At 40.2% G+C, this 12,007-nt stretch overlaps 1 protein-coding gene across 2 annotated transcripts in view; it reads left to right on the plus strand.

The window, feature by feature from the left end:
* CDYL (chromodomain Y like) overlaps nucleotides 1-12,007 on the plus strand; it is a 250,960-nt gene that overhangs the window by 224,722 nt on the left and 14,231 nt on the right. For both annotated transcript variants that reach the window (XM_076010444.1, XM_012768392.3), the window contains 2 exons: nucleotides 6,927-7,183; nucleotides 8,533-8,705. In XM_076010444.1, the coding sequence (XP_075866559.1) occupies nucleotides 6,927-7,183; nucleotides 8,533-8,705 (430 nt within the window). The remainder of the gene's footprint in view (nucleotides 1-6,926; nucleotides 7,184-8,532; nucleotides 8,706-12,007) is intronic.

The following is a 12,007-nucleotide window of genomic DNA, read 5'->3' on the forward strand; positions in this document are numbered from 1 at the left end:
TACCCAGCCTTTAATGTGTATTTATTTTCTAAATACTTCATAGAATGCAGAAAAGCTTTTGTTTAGTGTGTTTTTATGATTCTTGCCCACTAAGATATTTCACAATTATCTTTAAATGCCCTTAGGCTTAAACTGTCAACTATTGATAAAGTAGAATTATGCTGCTGTGAGTAATAAGTGAAATTGATGTATGGTTTTGTTTTGTGTCAAGTCTATGTGTCTATGTCAAGTTCTGACATCAGAGTTAACTTTGCAAAATGAATTAGATAATTGTCTTTCTTTTCTGTGTTCTCTGAAACTGTTCGTTTACTTGTACAGTGAGCTGTTCTATAACCTGCCTAGCCCCAAAATGGTTTTAAGAGTAATTCTTTAATAACTTTATTTTTATTTTTCCTTGGTTATTTTTCTTTTTGTTTCTGTTGCATCAGAGATTAGTCTTGATAACTCATAGTTTTCCAGAGAGTAGTCATTTTTTGAAGATATTTTAATATATTTGCATAGTATACTATGCATTTTTTTTATACATATTTGTTAGATTGGTATGAAAGCAGGGGATTTTTTTCTGAGACCAGGCCAGACAGCTACTACTTTAATTCATTACACTTGCTAGACAGTCTATGCAGGTTCATTTTCCCCCATTTATTTACCAGTCTGATGCAATTCATTCCCTTGTATATGTCCAGGTTTCTAGCTGATATCTTTTTTCTTCTGCCTGAAGTGCGTCCTTTAACATTTCTTATATAAAGGTCGTTTGGTGACCAATGTTCTCAGCTTTTGTCTGGAAATGTTTTTGTTTCTAGTCTGTTCTTAAAGGACATTTATGCTATATGTATAGGTTGACTTTTTTTTCCCCTTGCACTTTAGAGGTACCATTTCATTTTCTTCTGTCTTGTATCTTGTTTGAAGATAAGTATGCAGTTTTTCTCCTGTTCTATCTGTAATCCTTTTTTTCCTCCAGGTTTACAGCAGATTATACAATATGCCTTACTTTGGATTTGTGTATATGTATTTATCCTGATAGGTATTTGTTAAACTTCTTGGATCTATAGGCTTCTGGTTTTTATCAAATATGGAAAACTTTCAGCCTTTATGTCTACAAATATTTTACTTATGCACACACACATACAATACATACACACCCCTTCTGAGATTCAAATTACACATATGCTAGACTGGGCACTCAGGCTCTGCCCGTTGTTTCTTCTGCCTGTTCTCTCGCCATACGGCATTTTGATAGAGTACGTTGCTATGTCTTCACGTTCTTTAATCTTTTGTATTATCTAATCTGTTAAATATATCCAATGAAATTTTTATTTCTAATCTTCCATTTTTACATTATGTTCATGTTGTCATTTAAATCCTTGAGCATATTATGATTATTTATAACAGTTTTGAGAATGTTCTTTTCTGATAATTCCATCATGTCTCATTTTTAGTTCTCTTCCTATTGACTTGGTAATCGTCCTATTTTCCTGCTTTGCTAATCCAGGAATTTTTGGTTAGTTGCTGAAAATTGTGACTTTTACATTTAGGGGTGCTGGATTTTGTTGTATGCTTTTTAAAAGTGTTAGATTTGTTCTGGCAGGAAATTGTTACTTGAATATCAGTTTGATCCTTTCAAGGCTTTATTTTTAAGCTTTATTAGTACAATTCTAAGTATCCTTTATTCTAGAGTCAGATTTGTTCTAATATGTGCCTATTCTGCGGTTTATTCTGAATGTTTATTCGATGAGGTCTCTACACTCTGGCTAATGAGGACTCCTAGCCCTGTGTGAACACTGGGAATTAATCAGTTTACAGGTCTCCAGTGATTGTTCTTGCCTCAAAAGTTTTCCCTGCCCAGCCTTGTGGAATTTCTCCCTCCTGTGCATGCGCAGATTGTCATTCAACAAAGGCTCAAGGGAGTCCCTAGGCAGGGCTGGGACTTTCTGCATAGTTCCTTCCTTTTCCATACCCTGCCCAACAAATTATAGCTGGCCAGGCCTCCCTGAGTCTTGTGTTCTAATTCAGCATTTTTGCTGGCTGTGTCTTCCTCCATCCTCTCATCCCCCAAGTGTGGAGATTGCCTCTGGGCAGAAAACTGCCCTGAGTCATCAGGCTCACTTTGTCAACCTTCACTCTGGGAATGCAGTCCTGCAATGCCTGTTGTCCAGTGCCTGAAAACAGTTGTTTCATGTGTTTTGTTCTGTTTACTAGTTATTAGTGGCAGATGAGGAAGTACAGACACTGTTCCTCTCTCAAGGTCACAAGTCATTTTTAGAGAGTTATACTTTCTGAATCATTTTTAACATACATGTTTGAGAGGGTATCTTTTTTTGCTCTTAAACATATTAAAATAAAACCAGTTATTAGTAGAGGCACTAAAATAGATTCCCTTCCTAGTCAAATTTTATATTAATAAATCCTAGGAAAGTGTTCATAGTCTCTGAATCCAAATCCTTTAAGAACTATCAGTTCACAGGGGCAACTTTTTCTCTTTCCTTGTCATGATGGTATAGTGAGTCACACTAAATTTTCCCACGGTTTATATTGTGGGGAGTATTTTTCCCTGAATCTCAGTGTTCACCTTTTGTTTAGTCATTAGTGGTTGATTCTACTCTGAAGTGTAGAGCTTACTGTCACTGGCTTGACTTCAGGGAATGAGCTGTGTGATGTTTGGCAGACCGCTTCTCATTTCTAAAGTGAGGGATCTGGACTAATGAGAATTTAAAGTCCCTTCCGTTCATTTATTCAGTAAATATTTACTGAGCATGGTGTGTACTGGGGACACATTAGTGAATGAGACAAACAAGGGCCCTGCAGTTACTTAATGGAATACATAGATAATACTGTAAACAAAAGTGTAACAAGAAAGCAGTAACTTTGAGGGATACCTGAAGAAAACAAACCAGGGTAATGTGCAGTGGCAATGGGAAGGGACCCACATTAATTAGATGGGGTGGTCCAAGAAGGCTTGTCTGAGGAGCCAAAATGTGAGCCATCCAGATGAATGAAAGAAATGCCATTCCAATTCTAGGACACAGGCGTTCTAGACACCAGGAAAAACATGTGCAAAGGTCCTGAGGTGGGCTCATATCTGGGTGGTGTAAGAACACCGTTGTCTTGAATGAGGGGCATAAATTATGCAGGGGTAGGGGTGCAGGACAAGCTCAGTGCTGGCAAAGTTTGTGACTCCAAGGCTCCATCCTGTAGGAATGCTTCTCTACCTATTAGATGCCACATGCTGTCCACAGATGGATAACAGGGGCCCCAGGACTCACATTGGAGTGCATGGTAGTTGAGGATACTAGCAAGATAACAGAGTCTAAGTCAGCACAGACCTCAGTGGCTCTAGTGAGCTAACGTGGTTTTAGCGAGGAGGCTGGAGGCCAGCTTCAGTGGTTTTGGTCAGCATGAGCCAAAAAAATCCATTTTTAAATTTGCAGAACCATGGATAGCTCCATAGGAACTAATCACCTATGGAAATATTTTCACTAAGAAAATAGTGAGCTTTTTCTGAAGCTCTCATATAAAGGCTACATGGACTCCATAGCCTAGAAATCCTGCTTCCATGGAAGGAAGCTGCCAGTAAAAGTGCTTGGAGAGTTTAAGGAATGTGTGACTTTTAAATAGAGAAAGAAAAGACGCTGTGAAAAGCAAGAGCATTTTAAGGGTAGTGGGGGCTGACCCCCAAAGCCATCCGGCTTTGTGCTGGTAGAAAGCAGCTATAACAAAATACCATAGACTGGGTAGTTTATAAACAATGGAAACTTACTTCTCACAGTTCTGGAGGCCGGGATTGAGGTTCCAGCCCATTTGTTTTCTGGTAAGGGCCCTCTTCCTGGTTGTAGCCCAATCCTCACATGGTGGAAGGGGCCAGAGGCCTCCCTAGGGATCTTTTATAAGGGCACTGATCCCATTCATGAGGGCTCCACCTCCATGACCTAATCACCTCCTAAAGGTCCCACGTCCTTAGACCGTCAGATTGGGTGTTAGGATTTCAACAGGTGGATTTGGGGAGGACATAAACATTCAGACCATAGCAACAGGCCTTCCCTATATTGCTGGGATGATTCTTTTTGTTCTTTGGTATAACACCAATTAAAATCCAATTCCAGTTGAAGAACTCTCAAAGACCTAGCAGCTCTCACTTGACATTATTAGCATACTGGCATGTGCATTCTGAAAGAATCCTCTCTTCTCCTGAGAAAGCCCAGTCTTCCACCTCTTTCCTTGTCTGTATCTTGTCACATCATTCCACCACTGTGTCCTTGTGCAATCTTTTTAGGTAGAGAAGTCATCGTTGTGAGCTACCACCTAAGTGTTGGTGTCTTCTCACCTGCAATTGTATTTCTGTATTCCTTAAGTTTCTTTAAACAGCATTTTAACAAATTCCTGATTTGAATATATATGATTTTTATTTATTTATCGATTTCTGTCTGTCTTCTGTTGTACTCTGTGGTCTGGCTTCTGCCCTCAGTGCTGTAATAAAACAGCTTGCCCACATTTATTAATGGCCTCTGGTCTCCCCTTCCTCTTCTCCATTCTCCCCTCCATCTCTCTGCAGCATATGCCTCTGTTGACATATCCTCATTGCTGTGGCATTCTCACCTTCCTTTTAGGACACCTTCCTGCATCCAGCTGCCTCCTGGCCCTCCCCGGCTGGCCACAGCAGGCTCACTTGCTCACTCTTCCCTCTGGAGCTCTTATCTGTCAGCTCAACTGTCATCTCTGGGCTCCAACCCCCAAGCACATATCTCCAACTCTGACTTCCCTCTCCCCCTTCTGGGCCCTGAGCTCTGTGTACCTTCACCTGAATGCTTATGGTGGAGGAGCCAAGCGGCTCCCCCTCCCTTCCTCCCTCAGCTGACTGGAGCTTCCCTGTGGGTGCCCCTCCCTCCTGCTCACCCAGGCTCGAAGTTCAGAATCCTCAGGATCCTCTTCTCTATGTTCAGAGGTTATCTGGCCACGTTAACTGTAGCTCTGAATTTAAGTGGGTTGGGGACTGATGGACAGAGGGACAAGTGTAGGCAGCAGGGTAGACAGGTGAGGCTGTGCTGGGCAGGGGACCTGGACAGCAGCTGAGAGGAAGAGCAGGTCAAAGAGGGTTTCTGAAGGTAGAAGAGATTGGGGGAATGTTTTAAAACAAAGAGTAGGGAAGGATCTGGTAGGAGAGAAGATGAAGGTTAAAAGAAAGAAAAGGATCTTTCCCAGGTTCCTCAGAAGGATTTAGCAACACCCTGTCTGACTGGTGACATCTTACCAAACACTCTTTCAGTTAGAAATATTCCAGGCTGCAAGTCCTTTAGGAACTTGTCCTATAGATTTGCCAACATTGGAATGATGTAGGCCACAGGGATACATTACAGCAGTGTTTGTCCTATCAGCAAATCATTGAATATTAGTGTTTATTCCAATATGGGTTGGAAAAACACATTATAGTACATCCATACAGTGGGCTGCCTGGCAGCCTTAGAAAATAATAGGAAATTGTGTTCTTATAGAGAAAGGGAATTCTAAGATATTATCAAATGAATAAAAGCAAGATACAACAATATTGTATGTATCTTATATAAGTACAAGCAAGACATAGTGTATGTAATAAGCTATAACAACACACTGTGTCTGCTCTACTTTGTGATTTTTAAAAGGGGAGTGAAGAAGAAAGATGTATTCATATTTTCTTGTACATAAAGACTATGGAGGGACCCCTGAAAAACCTGCCCTGTGGCCGATTAGGGGGTACTGTACCTGAGCAAATAGGGGAAGTTGGGGGGTGGCTTGAATCATGTATCTTTTTATAGTTTTAGATTCTTGAACCATATGCATATATTATAACCTCTTTAAAATTTTCCAAAAATTGAATTTTTAAAAACCTTCAAAGATTAAAATGGATAGTATTACTTGCACAAATTCAATAAAAGCCAGGTTGTTTTATCAGTGAGAGTATTTGGCTACTCTGAAGTGTCCATTCATGAGTCTTTTCCCGCTTTCTGAATAAGGTTTGGCTTATTCTCTGTCACTTTGGAGGAATTATTTCTGAATTGTAATTATTCCTGTTCTTCCTCTCAGAGAACTACTACCATTGCTAATATTATTAGTGAAGCCAGATACAGTTTTCTTACATTTGTGTCCCTTTCCCCCCATCCAAAGGCTATGTACATTCATTGCCACAATAGGTAATGTTTGGACAATTCATATAGATAGGAGGATAATTATTTGCCTTAATACTTGAATTGTTACCCTGATACATCTTACATCTTTAAAGTGTTAAATGAAACCCTTGACTTTGTTATAATAAAAAATACTAAGTTCAGGAGACCTTAAGACTGAAGGACAGCGACCGTGCTGCTGTCGGGGAGCCGTGTTGTGGCGCGGGAGGAGCGCTGTCCTCAGCTGCTCACGGTGCTGTCGTAGTGAACTGGGACTAGGGTGGACCTGCTGGTAGTCACCTCCCAGGGCAGCTCCAGGAAGAAGCCCTGAGCGTCTCCTGTGTCCCACAGTGGGGCGGGTGGTCTGCATTGATGGCTGTAGATCTGCAGAGACAGGTCAGTCTTGAATTTCAAAAGAAATTTTGACCAGGTGGCCTCGACTCTAGTAAGATATTTCCTTTTTCTCTTTGAACATCTCAAACCTGGAGTAGGTATTCTCAATGAGACCCATTCTCCTTTAACTCCATTGTTCAAAGTCTCAAATTTTGTAGCATTTTTTCAGTTAGTACCTTTCCATCTTTATTTTTTAGGTAAGATCAGTTGTCAGACTTTGAAGGAAAACAAATGACTTTCAATGTAGACTTTCTAAAGGTTCTAATTAATGACGAACGTCCTTGGATTAATACCTTAAGTCCTGGGTTTGTAACAAGCATTTTTACTTAATTCAGAGGTGATACTGGGGAGTGAATTGGTGGCAGGACAGCACAGACCACTCTGGTTTCAAACTCTTGGCAGGTACGTCTCCGTTCATGGATGCATTAACAGCCAATGGAACAACCAACATACAGACATCTGTTACAGGAGTGACAGCCGGGAAAAGGAAATTTATTGACGACAGAAGAGACCAGCCTTTTGACAAGCGTTTGCGTTTCAGTGTGAGGCAAACAGAAAGTGCCTACAGATACAGAGATATTGTCGTCAGGAAGCAGGATGGCTTCACCCACATCTTATTATCCACAAAATCATCAGAGAATAACTCACTAAATCCAGAGGTGAGAGAGACTCCTTGGGCTGATTTGTGCTTCGTGCTTCTCCATGCCCGTGTTCCGGGCCGCTTTGCTGACTTGGCGCTCCTTTTGTGCTCTCTCCAAACCTCCCTCCGGCCGGTCCCAGTGCCCTCCAGAAGGTAGGGCGCAGAGGGGAGCCGGCGCTGTGCGCCTCATCACACTTCGGACTGAGGTGTAGTCGGGACAGAGGCATGTGCTGAGTGTCCATCCCTGCTCTCCTGGATGTGGGCTGTGACGGGAACCAGGGCTCTGAACAGGGAGGTGGTGGCTGTGCCTTTGTCCTCATTCACCTCCCAGGCCGGGAGCTCTTCATCTGGAGGGCACTAGGGCTCGGGGAGCCTGCGGCTTGGCTTCCCTGAAGTCACATGGAAATGTGTATGCACACATGCTTTGCTTTCGCTTTTATCAGAGTCTTAAAGGGTTCTTTGTTCAGACAGAATTAAAATGCCCTGTCCTGTCAGAGTATTTGTCATCATTCCTAGTCTTCAGAACTTGCAGCAGAACCTACCGCTGCAGGGCTGCTGAGCTCTCAAGGACTGAGGGAGGCTGGCGGTTGCAATGGTTCGGAAAGGAATTTTGTAAAGTATCTAGAATTGGGAGTATCAGAACCTGCCCTATACTTTACCAAAATGTTAAGTTCTAGTATTTGTTTTCCATTGTGAGCAGCTAGGTCAGGTTTTTTCCAGGCAAGAAGACCAAAGTACAGAAAGTCTGTGTGTCTGGCAAAGGTCACATAAGAAGCCAGTTCAAAGCTGGTCCTTGGTACATTTTTAGACTGTAGTCTCTGTTGGTTATTTTAAATGCTTCTTGGAGACCATTTTAAATGATTTTGTGCCCTTCTAAAATTACTTTCCATGCTTAATAATGTACTTACGTACCAAACTATTTAAGTTTCTGTCCCAGTGTGGCAGGCTGGGTTTTTATAAAAAATAACTAAACAAACAAAAACCAATGGAACTAGTTTCTTTCAACTGGTTTGAATATGCCACCTGCTGTCCAAACTGGAGAAATGCCCAGTGATGTGAATATAACTTGGCTCATCTACCAAGATACGCAATGACTATAGAAATAATTGAGGTAACGTAGATTCACGTCTTTCTTATTATGCTCTATTTATATTAACAGTTCTGTAGTTATATTTGTACTGTCCCCAGCAACCCAATCTCTGGTTACAGAAAATAAGAAATTGGCAAAATAATTAAAATTATGGTACATGTAGGGAACTTTTGTCAGACCACAAATACCTTTTTTATAGGTCCAGATTATCCAGTAATAAAATGCTTTTATGGTTCTATACCCAAAATACTGCCACTTTAATTTCTGGTGACTTTCAGGTAATGAAAGAAGTCCAGAGCGCCCTGACCACGGCAGCTGCCGACGACAGCAAGCTGGTTCTACTCAGCGCAGTCGGCAGCGTTTTCTGTTGCGGGCTTGACTTTATTTATTTTATACGGCGTTTAACAGATGACAGAAAAAGAGAAAGCACTAAAATGGCAGAAGCTATCAGGTATATAAAAATGGTGTGTTTTTAATGTTGGTTTGGGTGTTTTACTTTGGGTGTGCCAATCCAGATAGAACATGCCCAAACAAGCCTTGAGAATGAAATGTACAACTTCCACTGAGAGACACTAGTAGCAAAATTAATTAAATCATGTCTTTTCTAAGGGCCTGGCATGAATTACTACTTGCCTGGGGCAAAAAACTGACTTCAAGGCTGGCTTAAGCCCAGCAAGTGTTCAAGGAATGTTCTAATGATTAGAGTGAGTATGCAATAATGTATAGCAACAGTTTCCATTATTTGTGCTATGAGTGTGTTCTGTCCTCAACCCTTAAATAAAGATGGATTCTCTTCCAAATAATGACTTTCCATTTGCTTGACTCTAAAATAAATTGTCTAGGCTTTATGACAAGCTAGTTCCATAACTAGCTTGGAAAGGTTTTTTTAGTACAAGCAGTGCACGTTCTTGTTCAAGTTCATCCTAGGTTTTAGCTAGACAGTGAACTAGATAATATGAAGTAAAAAATGAAAGTCCCCCCTTTTCTCTTAACACCCCCAAGGTATCTACTATTAATGTGCATGTCTTCTCCAACATTTTTGTAAACATTTTGGTTTGTATTTTTAGTTGGTTTGTTTTTTGGGGTTTTTTTTTTTTTCCTTCAGAGACAGGGTCTTACTGTGTTGCCCAGGCTGGAGTGCAGTGGCTATTTGTATGCGTGATTATGGCATACATACTACAGGCTCAAACTTTTGCGCTCAAGATTGACAAATAAAAATTGTATACAAGATGTTTTGAAATATGTATACATTGTGGAATATCTAAATCAAGCTAATTAACATCTCACATATTTATCATTTTTGTGTGTGATGAGAACACTGAAAATCTATTCCCTTAGTAATTTTCAAGTTTATAATACATCGTTAATAACTATAGTCACTGTGATATACAATAGATCTCTTGATCTAAGCATTTTCAAATATATATTTCACACACACATGAATAATATAGACTTAGGTTTAGTTCTGTTGAATTAATGTAATTATACTTTTTTGCTTTGCAGCTTTTTTTCATGTAACAGTATGACTTTGAGATATTTCAGTTTCTTCAGTTGTTGGATTTTCCACAGCTGTATCATACCAGTACAAAAAGCTTTCCCTAGAACCACCGCAATTCTGCTTTAAGCATATCCCCTCATTTATCATGCTAATCACTATACTCTATAATTGAAAGTGTCTAATTTTTCAGAGATGAATTTTATTTAAAATGAATGAAACCCAGTCACCAATCAGAAAGACTGTTGTACTTTCCTACCCACCTTCCTATTGACCCCCAAAACCCTTTGTGTTTGCCTTTTTAATTTATAGCAGGATGAAAAATTAAAGAGAAGGCAGACTTACAAAATGGCAGTAAAGTGGGTTGGATCTTTCCCCAAATCCCCCAGATATCTGGAGTGTTGAAATTGAACTTCTTTTGGTAGATACTGGGCTCTTCCTGGCTGAGAACCTAAGCACTGCCTTTGGGGCACTGGGCCTTCTGGTCCCCTAAACCATTCTAGAGATGCACAGCAGGATTGGTGGGGGCACTTTTTTCTGTTTTGGTGGGTCTGGGGTGGGGCATCTCTCTCTGGCAGATTATCCCAAGCTTACTCTGATGGTCATTGCCCAAAAAACAGCCCATCAGAGGGGTCCTAGAACCTACACCTTGGTCTTTCATAACATATTTAATCATTTTCAAAATTAATGTATTTTCTTATATACACATGTATTTAGGCAGTTTCTTCTATTCCTTAATCTTTTGAGCATTACCATTTTTTAGGCTATAATATATTTTTTTTCCAGAAGTAGTTTGAAATTTTATAACCTGATCTTACTAAGTACTATTTCTGGTCTCCAAAGTAATTTCAAATATGTGGCCCATTAGATAGGACCCCATCTTGTTATTTGATTTAAGATTAAACTTCTCCATCGATGTGCATCATTCTTTGCCGGATTATCAGCACCTCTAAGATATCCGCCTCTGGTAGATATCAGCATCATTAGGCTTCACAGTCAGGATGAATCACATGAATTTAATTTTCTTAAACACAAACCATTATGCCTCACATGCTCATTTGATGTATATGTTTCCCATGAGATCACACTGAATTTACACATAGTAATGTGCTGTGGGTACCTCTGCTGTAATAACATAGGATTTGTCAGCAATACATTTGGGTCCTGGCTCCGTGTTCCCCTGCGGACTTTCCCTTGAGCTCCCCTTATAAATCTTGCTGGTGCCTCACCCTGGCACAGCCCGCGCTCCCCGTGTTGGGTCACCGTGGACAGTGGATACGGCTGGTGCTGTTGGGATTAGTAAAAGCAGATGAGAGAAAGCAAGACATTCAAGTAGAGATCTCATTCGTTGAACTTTTAAGTAACTTTAAAAGTTTATTTTCATCAGCTCCCCATTCCCCACAAAAAGCTGAATTGATATTCTAGTAAAAGCACCAAATCCTGCTGTAAGGAAACCTGCTTATTGTTCTTCACATGACTGTATTCTTGTCAATGTGAATTTTTCTTAATATACTCTGGCAGGATCAAAAAAATAATTAGTTACACCAAATTCACTTAACCTTTCTTCTCACTCATTTGCATTTAAATTAATTTTTATATGGATAAAATTGGCTTATACACAAAAGCACTTCCTATATATATTTTTTGTTTCTCTGGTGTCTCAAATTATTTAAAACTTTGAGGCAAAAGACATCATTGTAGCAACTTTCCAAAAGAAAAGTGGGAAAGAGGAAAATGAAGTTAAACTTTAGGTTGTCAGGTATCTAGGGCAGCTAATTTTGTGATCAGAATTAATGGTGATGATGAATTTGTAGATTAACTGTAATGAAAATATTCACTACTTTAGTAATTAAAACCAAAATTCTTATGAATTAGTTTACAACATTAGGCTTTTGAAGCCTGTTGGGACTAGTAGCTGGCACTTAGTGTCTGGAGGACAAGGAGCCACCTGTCCCCAGAAGCAGGAGCTTGTCCCCTGAAGAGGGCTAGGGTGGGAATAGGGGCACCTGGAGGCCAGAGGATTCCAGCAAGTAACATCCCGGTCAACCTGACCTCCTCAGAGGAAGGGAGCACTCAGATGAGAAGACAGCCACTGGCTGCTCAAACTTAACATCCTTGTTGCCTCATTTTCCCCAGACAGTTCCTAGACCATCATCTTTATGTGACTTTTTATTTGATGCCTGTGAATTACTTAGTGTTCTTCAAGAGAAGAATTTTGTTTAATTTTAAAGTATTTTTAAAGTAATTTTATCACTCTC

This window comes from Microcebus murinus, chromosome 15 (genome assembly GCF_040939455.1).
Source record: "Microcebus murinus isolate Inina chromosome 15, M.murinus_Inina_mat1.0, whole genome shotgun sequence".
NCBI classification, from domain to species: domain Eukaryota; kingdom Metazoa; phylum Chordata; class Mammalia; order Primates; family Cheirogaleidae; genus Microcebus; species Microcebus murinus.